The sequence below is a fragment of the Parasteatoda tepidariorum genome, chromosome 8 (genome assembly GCF_043381705.1).
Source record: "Parasteatoda tepidariorum isolate YZ-2023 chromosome 8, CAS_Ptep_4.0, whole genome shotgun sequence".
In the NCBI taxonomy this organism is placed as follows: domain Eukaryota; kingdom Metazoa; phylum Arthropoda; class Arachnida; order Araneae; family Theridiidae; genus Parasteatoda; species Parasteatoda tepidariorum.
The window spans coordinates 51,460,826-51,482,552 of NC_092211.1; the positions used below are offsets into that span (position 1 = coordinate 51,460,826).

General features: G+C 31.2%; 2 protein-coding genes across 5 annotated transcripts in view; both read left to right on the forward strand.

The window, feature by feature from the left end:
• Positions 1 to 17,699, forward strand: part of LOC107456994 (ribosome biogenesis protein BMS1 homolog) — a 42,282-nt gene extending 24,583 nt beyond the window's left edge. For all 4 annotated transcript variants that reach the window (XM_043047853.2, XM_043047854.2, XM_043047855.2 and 1 more), the window contains exons 19-26: positions 5,549 to 5,729; positions 5,828 to 5,886; positions 7,398 to 7,520; positions 7,620 to 7,715; positions 9,703 to 9,754; positions 11,574 to 11,749; positions 14,727 to 14,885; positions 17,441 to 17,699. In XM_043047853.2, the coding sequence (XP_042903787.1) occupies positions 5,549 to 5,729; positions 5,828 to 5,886; positions 7,398 to 7,520; positions 7,620 to 7,715; positions 9,703 to 9,754; positions 11,574 to 11,749; positions 14,727 to 14,885; positions 17,441 to 17,632 (1,038 nt within the window). In that variant the 3' untranslated portion in view covers positions 17,633 to 17,699. The remainder of the gene's footprint in view (positions 1 to 5,548; positions 5,730 to 5,827; positions 5,887 to 7,397; positions 7,521 to 7,619; positions 7,716 to 9,702; positions 9,755 to 11,573; positions 11,750 to 14,726; positions 14,886 to 17,440) is intronic.
• Positions 17,700 to 20,355: 2,656 nt separating this feature from the next.
• Positions 20,356 to 21,727, forward strand: part of LOC107456991 (low-density lipoprotein receptor-related protein 12-like) — a 62,198-nt gene continuing 60,826 nt past the window's right edge. The window contains exon 1 of the mRNA XM_043047851.2: positions 20,356 to 20,598. Coding sequence (XP_042903785.2) covers positions 20,505 to 20,598 — 94 coding nt within the window. The 5' untranslated portion in view covers positions 20,356 to 20,504. The remainder of the gene's footprint in view (positions 20,599 to 21,727) is intronic.

Below are 21,727 nucleotides of genomic sequence, written 5' to 3' on the forward strand. Positions count from 1 at the left end.
AATATAAAAAGAAAAGGTAAATTAGTGACATGATCTTATCTGACTTCGCAAGTCAGTCCCGAGAATGCTTCTCTCTCACTTTAATTAATTACTTTTTCGGAGGTGAGTGTGCGAAGCGCCCTCTGGTGAAGATGTCCGCACACTACACCCCCCACGCAAGATTGAAGTATCTCCCTTGATACTTAATCTGACAAAACATATAAATTGATAGTAAACAACCATATCGTAAATATTTAAACTAAAATGACAATTAATATTCATCACTAATATTAATGAATATTTCAAATAATGCAAATAATGTATTTAAATTCAAATAATAAAACATTTTCAATAATCAGGTAATGCACTCAATTTTTTAACATAACGTAGCATTAAACTATTAAAATTTATAACTTGCTTATAAAATCAAAATAATATATAAATCAAAAAAAAAAAACTTTAAATTATCAAAATGTGAACAGTCAATATTTAAGTCAGAGTATTTGGAAACAGACGAGATAATGCATCCGCATGCGGCATTTTGGAACCAGGGCAATGTTTCAAAATTATATTATACTTTTGAAGAGCGAACACCCATCGCTGTAACCGAGATGACTGAGGAGCACACTTCGTTAAATACGGTAAGGGGTTGTGGTCAGTGTAAAATTCTATTTCAGAGCCAAATATCAACGACTCAAATTTCTTTAATGACCACACAATAGCGTAAGCTTCTCGTTCTATAGTTGACCAGGCTTGTTGTGTTTTGGTCAATTTATGACTAGCGTAAGACACTGGGAAAGTTTTATCTCCTATTCGCTGAGAAAGACAGGCTCCTATTCCAATCTGTGATGCATCTGAGTAAATAATGTAAGGATTACCGGGCACTGGTGTGTAAAGTGATGGGGCTTCTACAAGGGCTCGTTTGAGACGTGAGAACACAGAGTCATGCACCTCACTCCAGGGAATTTCTTCCGGCACTCGCTTTTTTGTCAATTCTGTTAGAGGATACACTAATTCAGCATATTTCGGAATATAATCTCGGTAAAAACCACATAATCCAAGTACACTTCTCAATTCTTTCTTAGTATTTGGTCTTGGAAGTTGTTGAATGACTCGAACTTTTTCTGGATCGGGCTGGAGTTCACCCGAACCGATGATATGTCCCAAAAACTTGATACTTGGTTTAGCAAAAGAACATTTATTCAGGTTAACAGTGAAATTGAGTTCTTCTAATCTTTTCAGAATCAACTCCAGATGTACCAGATGTTCCTCAAAACTATTAGAAAATATACCAATATCGTCTATATATGCTCGTGAAAACCTTTTAAATGGTGCTAGGGCCTTGTTCATCACTCTCTGAAACGTTGCTGCAGCATTCCGGAGTCCAAACGGCATAACTCGAAATCTGTACTGAGAATTGTGAGTTTTAAAGGAAGTTAAATCGTAACTTGCTTCCTCCATGGGAATAGCATAGTAACCTTTTAGCAGATCTAGGTTTGAGATTACATTAGCTTTCCCTATAGTATGTATTAACTCAGTAGTATCTTCCATAGGAAAATCGTCCGTTATAGTCACAGCATTCAACGCTCGATAGTCGATGCACATCCGCATCCCTCCATCTTTTTTACTAACGCACACCACTGGATAAGCAATTTCAGCTGAACTCTCTTCTATTAAACCAGCATCTAAAAGCTCTTCTATCTGTTCATCTACTTTTCCTTTCAAAGCATCCGGAATACGGTATATATAAGGCCTCTTCCTCTCACTGTTAGGTATGAGTCGAATCTTATGCTCTTTAACATTTGCTTTCTTTAATTTTCCAGTCATAAGTTCTTGATGTTTACTCAGCAAAGAAATTAATTTTCTTTTCTGATCATCACTCAAATGTTCTAAGTCCAATTGTGAATCAAACATAACTTTTCCAATGTTCGTTTCAGGTACTGTAATAATTTCACCAAATTCGTCCTCATTTTCAAATATCACACCAATTGAATTAACTCTAGCATGAAATCTCCTTATCTTGTTTACATGCACTTGTTTCACTCTCCCATCTGGTAATTTTACCATGTAAGAATGTGGGGAACAGTGCTTGACAATTTCACCTGGACCAGTCCATCGGGCATATATTTTATCGGCAGAATCAGGGATTAAAAGTACTACATGTTCACCGACACTAAAATTTCGTACTGAAGATCTTTTATTAAAATAGTCACTGTATGCTTTCTGTTTGTCAGCAGCCATCAATGAGGCACTTTCAGCAGCCTTTTCCAGTCTGACTTTCAGTTCTTGAAGATAGTCAACAGCTGACTGAGACAAAGTGGTAGGGATTCTAATTTCACCAGACCAAGATGATTTCAAGATAGACAATGGACCTCGGGCCTCTCTACCATAGAGTAGCTTGAAAGGAGATACCCCAGTAGTGGTGTTTGGAACCTCTCGGTACGAGAATAGCAGAAACGGGAGTTGCAGGTCCCAACCTCTTGGATCTTCACGTATTACGTGATGCAACATATCTTTTAGTACTCGGTTCCACCTTTCCACTAGTCCATTCGCAGCAGCATAACCCGGACAGGAGAATCTGGGACTCGAACCAATACGCTTCTGAAATTCTTGAGTTAGGGCAGACTTAAAATTAGTCCCCTGATCACTAGCTATAACGTTGGGTATACCAGTTCTTGTAAAAATTGTAAGTAAAGCATCGCAAGTTGTTTTAGCAGATAGCGATTTCAACGGCACAGCTTCAGGCCAGCGAGTATTTTGATCAACAAGACAAAGTACATATTTGTGTCCTCTGCTAGATGGTGGGTCTATAGGACCAATGACATCCACATTCACAATTTCGAAAGGAAGTTCGGGACGAACCACAGGAGTTATGGGCGCTCTATCGCCAATTTTCTCAGTTTTTCTAAGTTGGCACCCTTCACAAGTTTGGACAAATTCCGTTATATCTTTCCTCATATTCGGCCAGTAAAAACTATATTTTATTCGCTCTTTTGTTTTCCTAACCCCCATATGACCCCCAAAAACGGATTCGTGTGCCAATTTTAAAACTTTATTTTGCCTACATTTTGGTAAAACTAACTGTATAACTGATTCATTAAGAATTTTATCCTTATGGTAAATTAATCCATCCATTAAAATAAAATTGCCTTTGTTTTGTTTTAATTCCGCGCGAACTTTCTCTAATGAAATACAATTAGTTTGCTCTTCTTTTAATTTATAATAATCCGAAAAAAATTTAGAATCTTCATTTAAAATATTCGTCTCACTCCCACTCAATGAGCAACCGCTCTCTTCCCCCTCTGACAAAATATCCTTTTCATTAATTTGTTGTAATAACACGTGTGCTGATTCTTTTTGCAATACGCACCGATTTTCACTGCTTTCCCCCTCGCAAGAACTCTCCAAGTCTGACGAAATCAGTTTCTCATACAAAAACGGTGGTATCAACGCATCTACATTTAATTTATCTGTCAGTGCAATTATGCATTCTACGGGATAATTTAATGCCGAATCTCTATTCAATGAGACCCTTGTTTTTATTAACTTAGCCTCAACATGCTCACCGAACGCCGAACTCAAAATAATCTTTCCATATTCCTCATCAGCGGCGCCAGGAATCAAATTCGAATTACAAACAAAAATTTGAGTTCCAGAATCTATTACACATTTCAATTTCTTCCCCCCTCCCACATACACTGATACATACTTCAAAGGGTGAAGGTCAACAGATGGATAAAAATGTTCGGAGGAGATTTTTGCAATGACAGCATTTTCTTTTACTTTCACTTTTGAAAATTTATTCCCACAATGTTTTGCTAAATGGTTATCTCCGCATATGTAGCATTCTAGTTTTTTGTTTATTTTATTTTCTTTTAATTTCAATTCCTCTCTCCGCTTTTGAGGAGGAATATATTTCCTTTCGTCTCGCGAATTATATTCGTTTGTGATAAATCTAGCGTTAGGTGAATGCACTTCGTAAAAAGATTTATTTTTTGATGTAAAATATAAATCGCACTCCTTACCCAAAATCAAAGGCTTAAACCAATTTCTTTCCTGTTTTATGTTTATGTGCGTCGCGGTTTCCTGATCGAGTGATTGATATAATTTGTCACTAACTATTAGTTCTTTTAATGTTTCGAAATCAGAAACGTTTCGCAATTTACAATACTGCTCAAAACCGGTAGCCAAACGTGACGCAAATTGGACATGGGTTTCATTCGGTAAACGTTTTGCTCTCTGAAAATTTAGCAAACATGCTCCCGGCGTTGGTTCAAATTCTCTAAGAATAGTGTCTTTTATTTTTTGATAATCCTTTATATCCTCATCCTTAATGTAAATCAAAATATTGGCAGCTTTCTCCCCCATTAAATTTAACAAAATTTCTCCCTTTAATTCTTCGGGTACCTTTTTTGTATTAAAAGCTCTCTCTAGGGATGAAAAAAATAAATTCCACCCTTCTGTTCTCTTAGGAATCGGCAGAGTTAAAGTGCGAACGCTATGTATGAAATTCTCGACTGAATTTATATTTATATTTTCGGAGATCATTACACTATTTGGGTTCTTAAGCGTACTCTCTAATTTAACTTTCTCTAAATTAATACGCTCTAATTCCAAAAGTGATTCTTTCTCAAGTTTTGTTTTCTCTAAAATTATTTTCTCGCGTTCTAACTGGGATTCCAAATCGAGCTTCGCCTTTTCTGCTTCTAAAGTAGCTTTTCGCAATTCTAACTCCATATTTTCTTTTCGTTTCATTTCTTCATTTTCTTCTTTTCGTCTATCGATTATTGAAGATAACATTTCTCTAACAAAATGTTCTTCGTAATTAGTGTTCTGAATAATCGCTGTTTTTAACTCATAAAGTTTTAAATCTTGGGTGTTCTCAACACCCAATTCAGCAGCAATAAACTGCAAATCCTCTTTCCTACCTTTCGCTAGGAAAGCCATTTTCCATAAAAATATGAAAAAAAGAGGCGCCAATGTAATATTCCTTCATGAATATTATGTGGTTGGTTCTCATAAATAACTATCACTTATATAGACAACACTGTTTATTATTGACATATACAAAAATAATATAAAAAGAAAAGGTAAATTAGTGACATGATCTTATCTGACTTCGCAAGTCAGTCCCGAGAATGCTTCTCTCTCACTTTAATTACTTTTTCGGAGGTGAGTGTGCGAAGCGCCCTCTGGCGAAGATGTCCGCACACTACAATTACTATTATTTTTTGTATTTAATGAGGTCTCCAAATCCTGAAAATAGCTCCTGATTAAGGTTTAAAGATTAATAAAGTTTCTGAGGAGCATATTTCCCACTCCCTTAGAAAAAATAAGATAAGAAAGCTTAAAACGAGTTAAAAAAGCTCAAGTGTTGCTTAAAAAAGCTTAAAGTTGCTAGTGGAAACAAAGTATAAAAGTGACCAAAGCTTTATTTAGACTGTTATTTTAGCTATATAGTTTGATAATTGTTTAGTTAAATATGTGAATTTATGATTCGATCTTTATTTGAATTCATTTTCATCTTTTTTTTTTTTACGAGTTTGATTACTTAGTGCAATATTTTTAGGCTCGTATAAAGAAGCATAGGTGGTATCCAAAGATTTTGAAAACGAGAGACCCCCTTATTGTTTCTCTTGGTTGGAGAAGATTTCAAACTGTTCCATTGTATTATATTGTTGATCACAACAAAAGAAATCGACATTTGAAATACACACCTAAGCATTTACATTGTATGGCTGCTTTCTGGGGTATGTTTCTTTTACTACAGTTACATTTGAATGTAAATGCTTGTTTTCTATATAATTTTTTTTTATATATATCTAATGTGCTTTCTTTTATTACGTAGGACCTATAACACAACAAAAGTCTGGAATACTTGGCGTACAAACTGTACATGAAATATCAGTAAGTACATTGTTTTAATTTAAGATATTGGTTAAATACTAAAAAAAAAATGTTATAAAAGATTTTTTTAAAAGATTTTCTATGAAATATTGATCTTTGTGTTGATTCATATATAGACTTTAACACATTGTAGAAAAATAAAATTTTTGAAACATATTTGAAAACAATCTTTTTTAACGTAATAAAACGTTTTGTTTTTCGTTATTGTCTTTAAGACACAGTTCTACCATAAGGTGCACAGCTTTGTGTACAGGGTGTCAGGTTACTAAAGTAGGGGTGCCATCCCTTCTGCAGATCATCAAAATTGTGATGGCACATCTTTTGATCATCCTCAGGGATACTTCCCAGACCGTTGCCAATGGCCCATTGTCTCGCTCTAATGCATCATAAATAAATTACAACTACAACTGTTTTTTGTTCTTCAAGAAAACATCACTAGCTTTTCATCGGTCTTTGTCCTTGATCTATCGCTATTCTCCCAATTATGGCAAAAAGCCAAAATAAAGAAAGGCAGAAAAGAGCTGTACTCTAGCCTCTATTGAGTGAGTGATTGCAGTGTTTTCACTACAGCGCGAGAACGCGAGAATCTTGGATATTTTTTTCTTTTCTCGCATTAAAAAATTATTACTGCGAGAAATTCGCGCATTCTATAAATCAATTTCAAAATTCGCGAATTTCTCGCATTTTGGAAGAAGCTTCGAATTACGCTATTTAGAACAAAATCCGTTTCACTTTTCTTCCTGGATCTTTCATTATTTTCAACATTTGCTCCGTTATCTAGCTTCCCTATTTACCAGTATTGTTCAGAACCTTTTCGAACAAAAGAACACAACCGAACCACTGAACCCCTTTCAGGACACATTTCTGTGCAACCACGTGTTTACCGTAGGTAAGGTTTTTTCATGTAAGACGTTCGAATTTTTTATGCACTAATGTAAGATGGACAAATACCTAGTAAAGGCAAAGTCTTCTATGATGATGCAGCAAGAATATTCAATGCTTTAAAAAATAGAAGACGTTAAAAATGTATTATAATAAAAGAAATGATTTAGTCTATTTGTGTTTTTTTAGTTTTTAGAAATCTCACTTAACTTTCTGAAATCTCACCCTGTTTTTGAGAAAGGGTGAGAAATTCTCACCCATTTTTTTTCTATGATGAAAACACTGGATTGAGTTAACCTCTATTGAAGTTGTCTTAGTAAATTAATTTTTTTTTTTTTTTTTTGCTCAAGTTTATAAAATACTCAACAAAATAGACGGAATTCTCCTCTCAATTTTTGTAAATGCTCCTCTTACTGTTGTACAAATGTTCAACCTTGTTATTGTTTTGTTGTGCTTGATATAGTAACCTTGTGCTTCATATAGTAACTTTGATATTGTATTTAATTACATAATAAAATGTGCTTTATGGCACCTTTGGCATATTTTTATATTATGCCAATATTATGTTTTCCTTATTAGCGTGGAAGGAAACTCATCACCTTAAATTATAATTTTTTTCCCTATTTTAGTTCAATTTTAGAATCGCAGCTGTGGGTAGCATAACCGAAGTGAATGAAACTACAAATATTGTTAAAAAGCTAAAATTACTTGGAACCCCGTTGCAAGTGTTCAAGAAAACAGCTTTTATTGAGGTAAATTTTTTTTTTCCTGCTTTGTTTCTATAACCGAAACTTAATATGCATCTTTGAAGAGGACAGAAATTTATATATTTTTTGAATTTAATACTTTAGGGTATGTTCCATTCTTCCTTAGAAGTTGGAAAATATGAAGGAGCAGCTCTTAGAACTGTAAGTGGTATCAGAGGACAAATCAAAAAAGCCATTAGAGTAAGTTAAATCTTTAGTAAACTTCATAGTTTAATATTTTTTATGATTTTTTTCATATCTAAACTAGATTATTTGTTTTAATAATTAATAGTTTTTAGGACACATTATATAATATATAATGAATGGAATAATTGTAGCTAGTATGCCTTATTCTCCAAGTGTTAATATTTATTTTTCATAAGCTTCATTATGGTTGCTTCTTTGTAATAAAATTGCCTTATTAATGATAGATAATAATAAAAATAGATAATAATAAAAATTTAATAATAGATAATAATAAAAATAGATAATAATAAAAATTTAATAATAGATAATTAAACTCAATTTAATAATAAAACTGCTTTTTAGAGTTTTTAAAATATGAGACTAGTAAGAAAAATCCAGCATTATCATGAGTGTTGGTCGTTAGGTCATCAGGGCCCGCGCTACAGATTTCAAATAATTAGCCAAATATCAAAAGTATTCGCCGATTTTTGAAAGTCTTCGGCAAATGCAAATCTTTACAATTGTATTATTTACATTGATATTATTTTCTGGTGTAAAAACAGGTTGTCTAATTAAAAGATATATTTTAATCCAAAGTTTTTTAAAAAACTTATTTTAAATAAAATATATCTTGAGTTTTTTTTCCTTGTGGTTTATAATTATCTTTCTAAAATTTTGTTTTTCCCTTATTTTTTTCTTTTTATTTAGTGGATGAAAAAAGAAGTTTTTGTTAGCTGTATTTATTTTTGAAAATTTTTTGTGTTATACTGAGGAATAATGTTTCATTTAAAAATAAATATTAAAAGATGTTACTTATAAATCAGCTTCCATATTTATGCATTGAATATAACATGAAAAAAAAAACTTTTCTGTCTCATAAATTTTTATTTATAAAACGTTTTTAAAGATTTTCTTTGTAAAAATAGTCTTTATACCTAAAAATTGTTGTTTCAAAGGAAGGTTATTTCATTATGTGAGAGTTAAGTATTTTAGAATATATTAGGAATGAAAAATAATAATTTTTTAGAAATTTTATATCACAACTGTTAATTTATTTCAATGTTAAAATGCGAACTATAATAAGATATGAAATTTTTTTTTAAAATCAGTTCATAGTGTTTTTCCTAAGTGTTACTAGTTGGGTGGCCTGCCCTTTGATCCCTATAAATACACCCTCTTCCTTGTCCTTTTTGTAAAAATAAATTGCCGATCTCTTAAAAACACTGCCTTTTTTATTCATATTCCATTTAAAAAAAATAATTCATTGTTTAAATAATAATTACACACTATATCTGTAAAATTATAGGTTTAATTCTAATTACTGTTAGGACACTTTGTTAGGATTAGTCTCAAGTCGTTGACTTTTTATCGATATCTCTTTTTTCAGAGGGGGGAGGAGATATTAATAAATTTTTAATGGTTTTAATTTTGAAAAATAAGTTTTTAAATAAATAAGTTTAGAAAAAAGAAAAGAAATGCAACTTTTAATGTTAATTTTCTCATAATTTTCAGTTTAAATTATATAAAGGTCTTTTAAGTTATTTTTTTATCAATTAATAATATTTTTTAGTTTACTTTTTTCATAAAATGTATGCCCGGAGATTATCTATTAGCATGCCTTTAATTATTTTTATTAGTTACAAATTTTCTCTTATTCTGGTGATGAGAGAGAATTATTTTTTTTAAATATACACATAAAATAGTATAAGGGAGTAATTTAAAAATTGTTGAAGATCAAATTCAGTCAATAATGTAACACATTTTGATAAATTTTTACGATGTTGAATAAATGCTTTTTCAAAACTTATAGTGTCCTTTTCCAATAGGTAGTTGCCCTGCCCTTTTTTATTCCTAAGGAGAACTTAGCAGTTTGTATTTTTGGATAAAATGTACAGCAGAGTTGTTTTCATTTTTTAAATATTATTTTATGATAAATTATGTAAGTTTTCAAATAAAAAAATGTTCTAATGCCCTTTTAATAATTATTATTTTTTTTTAATAGGATCCTCCAGGTGTGTTCAGAGCTACTTTTGAAGATAAAATACAGAAAAGTGGTACGTAAAATTATTTTTTTATGTATTTTATAGCTCTTTGTTTTCAATCAAGCTAATATAATTTTAAAATTTCACCACTTATTTCAAATGTTATGGTGCTCTAATACCTCATGTTATTTTATGTGCGCCTTGTAAATTAAAGTATTAAAATTTAAAAAAAATTCAAACTATATATTTATCTTCATCTGCTAAATTGAATACCTCTCGTAATGTCCACTTCTATGTAGCGACCTCCTCTATTTATGACCACTTTTGGGAGGCACGTAATTTTTCTATAAATTCTGTATTTAAGAAAACATTTAAGAGAGACTCATAAAACTTTTCTTGCAACCAGGCAAGCCTCTGCACCAAATGTGGAATAGGTAAAAAAAGGTAACATGCAAAAAAAAAAAAAAAAAAAAAAAAAAAAAAAAAAAAAAAAAAAAGTAAAGTAAAAAAAATTAGCAAAACAAATAAGTAGATTGAAATGCATTCAAAATATTTGTGTAAGGCTCTTATTTAGTGGGCTCTTTTTTTACGATCTCTGAAAGAGATTTGTAACCTCATGTTGTAGTAAGAGTGCACTAAAAGGATGCTATCAAATATTTATTTTTAGAGTTGAAAGTTAAATTATAAAAAAAAAGTTATTTTAGAAAAAACTAAAACATCTCTAACAATCTAACCTCTTCTCATCGTTTGAAGCTAACTAAGTTTTATGATGTAAAATTAAATGCAAATTTAGACAAAAAACATAATTACTTATTTATTTAAAATATGTTTATAATTTATAATTGATAAATATGTTTATGCACATAGTAGGGATCATTTTTATTGATCTATCTGGTTTTCATAATGCCAACAAAATTGCCATTTCCACACGAAGAAAATGACACTGACTAAAATTAAAATCGTTAGCGAATAATTATGTTCCTATGTTAACAATCGAGGTAAGCGCTAAGAACAACCAACCTCCATTAGCGACATTTTCTGTGGTTGCTCCCAAGAGTTTTCATTGTAGGTAAAAGAAGTTTTAAGCTTTATATCTCTCAAACTAACTTAATGATTGTATTAAAACAGGTTTGGCACTCCACAGAGAGAACAGGAAAAATATAGTGAATTTAAAAATCACCAAAAGTAAAAGGGAAAAAGGAGATTTTTTCTTTACAAACTGGGAAAATACAGGGAATTTGTTTTTTATTACATGGTGACCACTCAAAGAGCAATCTATGGGATATTTAAGGGAAATATTTCAGCTATACTAAACTATTTCATTTACTATAGCATTATTTAAGTATGTTCACCTGTTCCTTTTTTACTCTTAAGTTCTTCCAGCAATTAAAACAAGTATAGTTAACCCAATATTGCTCATACAAGAGCAAAGGCTGGGATAGCCTGGTTGGTAGGGCACTGGCTCCTTGTCCAAGGGGTCGTGGGATCGATCCCCGTCTGCTGAAGACTCCCTGTGTAGTAAATGGTGACTGATGCACATTAAATCTGTCGAGTCGCAAAGTCCTCCATGTTCCCATTACAAATCAATACCACTGGGGTACTGATCCTGGAGTTTCCTTGTCTTCAGGATAGGTTAAAAAAATACAAGGCTACGAAGTTGAACATTAGTAGTCGTAAACCCAAAATTGGGTCGGCTGTTCAACGACGGATAAAATAAAATACAAGAGCAAGAGCACAGTAATTCTTTCCTCTTAATATATTGTGTATAATATTACAGGGAAATCACAGGGAATTTTTTTCCTTCCAAATTTGAGTGACAATCCTGTAAAATAAAAAAAATCATGTATTGTATTATAAAAAATGTCTGTTTACCTTTCTTGTTATTCCTTAGATATTGTGTTTTTAAGAACATGGGTCACAGTGACTGTGCCACAATTCTGTATACCTGTTACGTCTCTACTGTTACCTCCTGATGCCAAGTCTAAATGGCAAGGTGCACGTACACTTGGAAAGTTACGTTTTGATAAGGGACTTTCTGCACCCGTTTCTGAAGATTCAAAATATATAGTAAGTTATACTTAATAGCTGCCAACTCTTCTACATTTAGCAGAGGCTTTCTGCATTTTTGAAATATGCATTAAAGTTTTGCATAAATTTAGAACTATTTATAGTTGCCAAGTTTGAAGGATTTTAGCCAGGGCAAACAAATCTGGCTTTTTATCAGATCTAAGATTTTTCAAAAACTGTAACAATATAAAAGGGGCATAAAACTGTTAATTTATTACTATATTGATGTGATTGGGGCTGTGGTGACTCAGGGGATGGAGCGTTTGCCTTCAAATGAGGTGAACCAGGTTTGAATTCTAACGATGGCTAGTCAATGTGAATTCCGGGTTTGAGTTCCCTGGCCATCAGGCTAACCTGGGAAAGTTTTTTGTGGTTTTCCTCTTCATGTAACTCTAATGCAGTTTAGTTCCATCAAAAAGTCTTCCATGAAAGCAAATTTCTCTCAATGCTTGATCCAGGAGTTCCCTTGTCTTCTGGATTGGGTTCAAAATTACCAGGCTACAGAGATGAACATTGCAGCCGTAAACCCACAATTGGGTCGGTTGTTGAACGATGATTATAAAATATAAAAATATATTGATGTGATTGTGTGTTAAAAACAATTTGGAGCAGTTAATTTGCACTTTCAAAGCAACAACTTCAAACTTCATAGAAATCAACTTATTTAATACAGCATGAGTATTTGACTAATACAAAATTCACTATAATTACTAATTGCCCAATTTTTTTTATACAAAATATAGTAATTTTTTCAAACATCATGTACAGTTTAATAAAAGAATTAGTACAATTTAAAAAAAATAATTAATCTGAATCAATGTAAAGCACAGTTAGAATAAATGAGAACATCATTGAAATATGTTTAGAACAATTTGAGGCTAACCTGTCTGATTTTGAATCAAATATAGAGCAGTAATTGCATCGTTAAAATTGACTATTTATTTAATTTATTTGAAATTCAGTACAATTAATGTAACGGATTTTCAGGATAGTAATTAATGAAATTGATTCAAATATGTGCATGTTAATTTTGAATAAAATATCAAAAAATAAGCCCAAAAAGACGAGCATTTTCAAATAAAAGCTAGTTTTTTTTTTTTTAAATGAAAACCAACGGGTCCAGCTTTTTTCAGAAGAAGCCTCCCTCCCCTTTTTTTTGCAACTTTAAAGCATACACATATCATGTATGAGGATAGGCTATCATGCCTTCCATAGACAATTACATCTTAAATTATGCTGTACTTTAGCTGGATTGATTTTGTAGGTCATTAATAATTGAAATATATAAGGTGTTAAACATCTGATAGTACAAGTAAAGAATTAATAATTATATATATATATATTTTTTCATAACTGTGTCCCGCAGTGGACTGATCTTTAAGACACGGTTCCCAGCAGATCACCGAAGTCAAGCATCACTGGCTACGGTGAGTGTGCGGGTGGGTGACCACTTGGATCAGTCAGCGTAGGGACCGAGGCTGTGCGGTATTGGTCCTCGTTAAACTGTGCTACCGTAAAGTGCTCGACTTCGCGCGCAGGTCGTCAGGCTACTGAAGCGGGGGTGTCATCCCTTCGGCAAAGGATCAAAATTGTGATGGCATGTCTTCGGATCACCCTCCGGGATGTTTCCCAGACCGTCGCCAATAGCCCATTGTGCAGCTCTAGTGTGACGTAAATTAACAACAATAACAATTTATCATAACTGTTTCTGTTAGTGGTAATCCATCCACATTGTTGTGCAATATTGTAAAAATAAGAAACTGGAGATCGTCTAACATGTTTAAAATATTTACACATTCTAATTTAAGCACATTCTATTTTTTTTTTTTAAATGTGAATTTATTTTGCATCGACGTTTTGCATATAAATGAGTTTTTAATTATATGGGAAATCAAATGACATGATAACCGCAGATAATCCAAAAGAAGAAAGGCATAAATCTTAATAGATTTCAACAAATTTTATTCTCTTGATTTGAAATAACAAATGATGTTTTTTATTAAATTTTCAATCAGTCAAACATTTACTTTAATAAAACCAGGCGATATTAGTGTTACCTATGTTTTTAATCTTGTGTGTTCCAGCCAAAGGGTAATTTTTTGAAACTGCTGATACGTTTCTTTCAAAGAATAAAAAACGATCTATGTCATACCTTTCAGATCTAATAATAAGTTTAAAAAATTAAGTGAAAACCTAACATTTATAAGAAAAATCATTTTGATTGTTTAATCAAATGCTTAACATAAAATAGGTAAACTGCTTACATAATTCCCTCCAGGAAATAAGATTTTTAAGACTAAAAATTTTTATTTATTTATTTTTTTTTATGTATTCAATTTCTTGTAAATCATTATTTTAAAAAACTTAATAAAAACTATTTTTGTCGCTAGATATCTGAAATTATTACAAAACTTGTGATCACAACAATCTGAGATGCAAGCAAATCATGCAGTTTCGATTGAATTATTTTTTCTCAATCTCAATTTTATTTTTCCTTCAATAGGTTTTTTGCTATGAAGTTAAAATGATATGTGCTGTTTACAACACAAATGGATTAACTTCTCTTTTTGAAATATCCTAAATTGACTGTTTGCTGATAGAACGAGTTATCCACTATCCACTACACATAATATTTCACACATAATATAAACTATCCACTACACATTTTTTTAATAGCTATAAATCTTGCGAAATGGGGAGATGTCCCCAATGAGTTGTGTGTTGATAGTTTTCAAAACGGGGAGATCTCTCCAATGGATCGGCAAAGTGTCAAAGCATTTGTTAATCTTTTTATATTTATCTAAACAATTCTACATTACAAAATTGTCTGCTTAAAATCTATTTTATAAATGGAATTTAAAAACTATTGTGCATTATTTCTTTGCATTTGGTACTTTTTGTTTTGTTTAATCACCTTTTTGTGCAATGTTTGTCTCATGTGTAACTAGAAGTTAATGTTTGATTTTCTTTAATTTAGCCAATTGAAAGACAAATCAAACAATTTGCTCCTCTGGTTGTACCTAAAAATCTCCAGAAAGCTTTGCCTTTCAAAGATAAGATCATCCACAAGCATAAAACTACAAAGGATCCTGAAACTGAACGTGTTGCAGTTATTAAAGAACCACATGAACGAGAGGTAGTGATCTTTTTTATTTTACTTTCTTTTAGGGCAAAAAAAAAAAAAAATTTTTTAAAATACCTACAAGCAAGTATGTTATTGCCATTGTATGAAAAATCTAAAATCAACCAGTAATATATGAAATTACTAATATTTCTCTCATTACTATGCAAAATATAAAATATTCTGCTTTTTTAATAATTATTATAAAAGTTGTTGAGGGCAGATTTAGCTTGACTAGCGATTCTGGATGTATACACATCTGGAGAGAGCGAAAAAAGCGCAATAACATCTCTGACATCATTGAAAGAGACCTATTTGGAAGAGGAGTTGTATGAGGCGTTATCATGCTTGGTACCCGTACTGATCTACAACACATCTACTGATCTACAATACCAAGGGGAATCAGTCACTGGTGCCCGTTATTGTATCGAGGTTCTCCTCCCTCATGTGCAACTTTTTAGGGGTGCTGTAGGCTCTAAGTACGTCTTCATGGACACAATGCTACACCTCATTGTACAGTGGCTGTCACAAAACTGTTGGAGAGTGAAGATATTTCGCATGGAATTGCCAGCAAGGTCTCCAAGTTTAAATCCAATGGAATACATGTGGGAGCATGCCCCCACCCGCCAGCATCAATTCCGCAGCTGCGATTAGCACTGTAACAGGAATTGGCAATGATTCCTCAAGAACTTCTTAACAACCTGGTCCTCAGCACGGCCAGACGATACCAATCCTGCATAGCAGCCAGTGGTGATCATATCCCACACTAAAGACTTTCCTTGCTAATCCTGTGTAACATTGACATTTTGGTTGTTTGTACAATTGTGTTTTAAGCTTATATATCTTAAAGTTCTTTGTAGTTCTGGATAACAGTTTTTTTCCCCGCAAGTTGTTTACTTTTCTGTATTATTAGATTTTGAGGATCCTATTGTATGATTTTTATCGATTTTCACTTGCTGTTCAAACTTACATTTGAAAAGCCACTTTCTCCTTAATTTTTGCACACCGGTGTAATAAAACTCATAGGAGCCACTCTACTGAGTGACATATTAAGTAGTTTATATTCGATTCGAAATGCCTTTAAATTTTAATTCTTATTAAGAAATTGTTCTTAACAATCTGTTAATTCTTCGACCTTTTCTTTAATATCAACATTATCATCATTCAATAAATTAAAAATTTTTTGTTACTAATGAAAATGTTATAGAGTTAGTTATTTTTCCTTTGCACCTTAAATCATCAAAGGAATCCATTATAGAACAAAATACACTTACTTTTATGAATTTCATAGTCCCAGGTATGTGCAATGATGTAAACTACACTATTCTCAGGTTTCATTTGTGTGAATTTCTATTTCTTTAATCTATGCTAGATGAGTGTGTTGCATAAGTCAAATTAACAAGCACGCTCTATAAGAGAAAATACTCAATAACAAGAATATATGTTTATGTATGAATGGAGTCTGAGCTAATTAATGCATTGTAGTGCTGAAGTGACATCTATAGGATATATTATCAACATCTTACTTTCAACACTTGCTTTAAATCTTAAAAAAAATGTAAATATAAAGCTTTGCACTAAGATTCAGTAAAGACAAGTGCATCATGGGTAGGGTAACCCCTTTTTATCATTAATTTTCCCAATTATTCAGTTTTATTTACTTGTCACAAAAATAATTGATTTGAGCAAAATGCACTCACCTCTATGATGTTATTGATGTTACAATAACTCCAATCAACCCCTCTATAGTTGTCTTCAAAATGGCTCCAAGCTTGTTCCAGTTATCCTTATTTTCTCTGATCCAATTTATAAAATAGTATCATTGTTATGTTGTTTGTGCTGCATGGAAATGTTCTTCTCTAACAGCTCCAAAAGTAGAAAAATTTCACCCTGATTATTTTTGAAGGCTGCAAGGGTAATTGATGCTGAGTGTATTCTGAAACATACAATAACATCCCTGATTTATCTATAAAACTATAATTACTGATGACATGCAATTTACTTTTTCGCTTCTGATTGTCGTTCTAGTTATAGCCAGATTTAGATAAAATAAAATCACATGAATATGAATCTTGATGTTCCGTTTTAAAATCGCTAGAATATAAATCCCGATATTTCATTTTGAAATCACCTGAATAAAAATTCCTATGCATAATAAAGTCAATTGAACACGAATCATAATAGTGACTTTGAAATCCCTTGAATACGAATACGTAAATATTTGTTATGAAATTTTGAAAGTATGAATCTAAAATTGTGTAATTAGGAGTCGCGATGCGTGATTTTAAATAACGTTTTCATTGGTAGTAAAAAGGAGTAAAAATAAATAATTTTTTCTTTTTCAGTAATAGTTAAAAAAATGTTCCCCTAACGGCGTGCGCTCGTTCGTGTACGTTATACAGGTCTGGTTATAGCGAATAGTATTCACGTTTGTAATTAAGGTAGAACTAACTTAATAAACTAATTTAAGTATATTAAGAACTAACTTAGCTAGTAAAACTGACTTGAGAAACTCTAATTTTTATATATATTTTTTTGCCAGTTCTATTATATTGTTGTGATTATTACAGGTTTCTAAAGTGTTGAGTATGCTTAAAACTGTTCACCAAATGAAACTAAAGAAACAGAATAAAGCAATGTGGTTACGGGCTAGAGCCCACAATAAAGAGAAAAAGAAAAATGAAGCTGTTCATCACAAAAAGGTACAAGCAATGAAGAAAAGAATATTACGAAGAAAACCTAATAAAGCTCCCGATATGTGATAATGTTATGTAAATAGTGTAATAAATTTGCTTTAGTTGTTTTATAATTAAATTAATTTTTTATTTATTCTTGTTTTCATTTTATTATTACTATAAAAGAAGAAAAATACATCTAAATATATTTACCTTATAAGGTTGCAAGGGGAAAGTAAACTTTTCTTATATGTTTTCACTTTGCACATTTTAAGCTTTTTTGTCACTAAAGTAAGTTATTTCAAATAAAATTAATCAAGCAATAAGCATCGTTTATGTATCCATCACAAATGGTTGTACGAATCTTGAATGGATATAAACTTTAATGTTTTCTAAAATGCAAGTTTCTCACCCAGTTAGGGAAAGGGGAATGTGGAATTGTAAGAGAATTTAATTTGGGGCATACTACATGTTATGCACGGGGCCCAAACATAACCAATCTTAAAATTTACCTAAATATGAAGTGGTTCAAAGTAAATAAGTTTATTACTTTTACTTATTTTAAAATATATATTTCTTTAATATACATATGTATATATCATTAAAAACATAAAAAAATCTGAAATCTTTGTCAGTTGTATGCCTGAATTGTTTCAGTTATAATTATTTTGTTGTAAAAGTTTTGTATGAATTTAGAGTAAGAAGATTAAATAATTATTTATTAGAATTAAAAAAATTTAGATTTACAGTAAATAAATTTAATCAAAACTGAACTAAACCAAGATGGTGACAATTAAGTTTTATATTAACACATTGTCTAACATCTTGTGATTAACTCATAAGCGATTTTAATTAAATGAAAAGTATTTTTGTACAATTTTATGTTTTTTTTCTCGATATTATTTGTGTTCTCGGAAAATGATAATCAAAATTAAGTGTTTTTTTTTTTAAGAACAATAATGAAAAAAAAAAATTAAACAAATTTTCATTTTGAAACTTAATTTTTTTTAGATAAAACATCTTTTACATGTATCCATTTTAAAACACTATTTTACACATTTGCATTTAAAGTTTTTTGGAAATTGAATGCAAAAGTTAGATTTTACTTTGTTAAATATATAGCTTATTATGTGATCTACAATGAACAAGTGAAGGAGAATTATTAAAAAAAATTGCAGCTCAGAATACAATAAATTTTTAAGAATCCAAGAGATATTTTTTTAGTCAGTAATGACTATATTTACATCCAATCAACAATCCATAATTTAATATTTCGGTTTGTTGCATAAAATTATACATGTAAAAAGGTACATATGTAAAAGCAAAAAATCCTTATGTATGTAAATAAAATTTAAAAAAAAGGCATTTTTTTTAATGTATTGAATAAACTTTGAAATAGTATGGATTTATAAAAAATTCCAAATTCATTTTTCATCCAGCATACTAATTCAAAATAAAGTAACTAAATTCAAGAATAAAGAATGACATTTCTCTGATAATTATTATCAACGTTTATTACAGTTCTTTTTTGAAAACCATAATTAAGCTTATATTAATTAATTTTCAACCAGGGCCCGAGTAACCTCTGAAGTTAGGGGAAACTTAGACTCGTTTCGGGTTCCCCTTTTTATTGTTTGGGAAAAGTTTTCTTAAATTCTATGCAAAATTAAAATGAATCTTACTAATGCTACAAATATTATTTCCAAAAGTGGCTCAAAAGCATTAATACTCTCACCCCATCCCTATTATGATAAATTTAATATTACATATGGTTGCATGTGGTTCAATGTATGGGGTTTAATCTGAATTGGTGGTACCATATCGTTGCGTAGTTTAGTAATATGAGTATGGGTGAAAGTAAAGCGGAAAAATATATGGCAAAAGCAATTCATTTTCGTCTAGTTTCTGGCATAGTTTCAGTAAGTAAATAAGTTAAATACTTGTATTTTAAAGAGTGGAATTACAAATTTCTAAAAAGTAAGTTCAATTTCTATACTGTATAACAACTATCATATCTTCAATTTACTCTGATTCTACAGTAACTAATTTTTATTGTAGAAGTCTGCTCCAGTGTTTCTTAATTAGTGCATATATTCTCCCGCTTCTGCAAACCTTTAAAAGATTTTAAAAAAATGTGATTCGAAATAAAACAATTTTTTAGTCATCTTGGGACCCCCCTTAATTTTTTCTTTAAAAAAAAAATTGGAGTTTTAAGCTCTATCTTCTCGAGCCTTTGCGGTAATCAGGACCTGTTTTCAGCATATGCATATATCAAGTACAAATTCATAATATCTTAATACTTGATATTAATTTTTTTCACATTCTTCATGTTCAATATTTTCAAAATAATTAGAAGCCTAATTTATTTGGTTAGCTTATTCACAGTTGCTAATTAACTTTTATTTATAATGTCGCGAGTCTACCAAAAGAAGTTCGATCATTCAGAGTTCTATAGCCTGAAAAAATTGGGAAGCGATGCTCTTAGTAACTTACAGCAGAAGATACTATCGATGACGTGTTTTTATTTTTTAAATAATTACTTCCCTCTCTCGGTCAAAAACAGCCAATAATAACTTCCGGTCAGTTGGAAGGAAAAAAAAAATTCCATTTCATCAGCCCACGCATAAACTTGTCCCCATATCGTTAGAGAAATAGTTGCCGGCGATTTTTTTGGCGATCGCCGTTCTTAATAACCATTTTCTTTTTTAATCTAAATAGTGTCTCTATCAATGCTGAAAGATCTAAAGTTCAAGAGGCCCATCGCTTTCTTTTCGTGAACTTAGGAAAGACACCAATATTACATCTTGAAAGGAAGAATCGTTTGTGGATGTGAGAGTTGTTTTTATCTACACGAGGATTAATTCCAGAATTAACTAATGATGTCAACCATTAAGATGTAAATGAATTCATTCTTATCTTGGATGAGATTTCACTGAGGGGTATGGTGTTGTTTTGAAGTATGATGGTTTATTATCACATTGCCTTGTGTTCCTGGTTGATTTTATCTTGGATTGTATCAAGGGGACATACAGAAAAAAGAAGTTACATGACATGTAAGTAATGATTATCATTATTTTCAATTCTGAAGTTGTTAGTTGAAAGTTCTTGTTATAAAACAATAAAAAATTGGAAAAAAAAGAAAACTTTAAAAAAAGATTGAAACTATGTTTACAAATTTATGATTTCAAGTGCAGACAGCTTCATTTCTTCGATACCATTTCAATGTTAATAAATAAAGACAAGAATTTTAAACAAATTTATAACATGTTATTTTTTGGGTAGGTCGGAAGTCAGAAGTGTTAAAATGACTAAATTTCGATGGAATTCGATTCATTTTGAAAAGAATTGTTCTCAAAATAGCAATGAACTTTAAACTTGCAGCTAACAAAAAAGCTACAAATGAATGCTTAAACTGAAAAAACAGTTTTAAGTATTCATTTACAGCTCCAAAACTGTTGCAACGAATTTGACTTCAAGCCTCTGATTTTTATGTTTTTTTCTTACCATTAAAACTTTCTGTACTCTTGTCTTTATAAGTTAGTCAAATAATGGCGAATATAATACGTGACATATTTTTTAATGTAAAAGGACAATTACTAAATATGACATGTTTTAAAGCAATGTCATTATTTCTCTAGTCGCGCTACCTCAGTGGATAGAGCGTTCGCCTTTCAAAAGGGTGCTTCAGGTTCAAATCTCAGTGGTGGCTGGAAGATACGAATTCTGCTCTCGGCTCGCACCGACCACAATGCTGACATAAAATATCCTCAGTAGTAGACACAACCATGGCTTAGAAATTCCTTGTCGTTCGGTTAACTGTAAGAGATATTCATGGTTTTCTACTCTTTGTAAAGCAAATGAGGATTAGTTCCATCAGAAATTTCGCCACGAAGGCTAATTTGTCCCGAAGGCAATGCTTGTGTTCTGGGATGAATTCAATATTGCAAGGCTACGGAGTGAATATTGATAGTCGTAAACTCAGAATTGGGTCAGATGCTCAACACAGGTAATTAAATAATATATATGGGTCTTTCTCACGAAAACTGTCATTTTTCAGTTCATAAAATCCCAAAAAAGTAAAGTGAATAAAAAGCTCTGAAACTTTTTATATTAATAGAAATATGTAATGGCATTATAAAGAAAGTATATATCCTATAAATTATACTTAATATTTAAATTAAT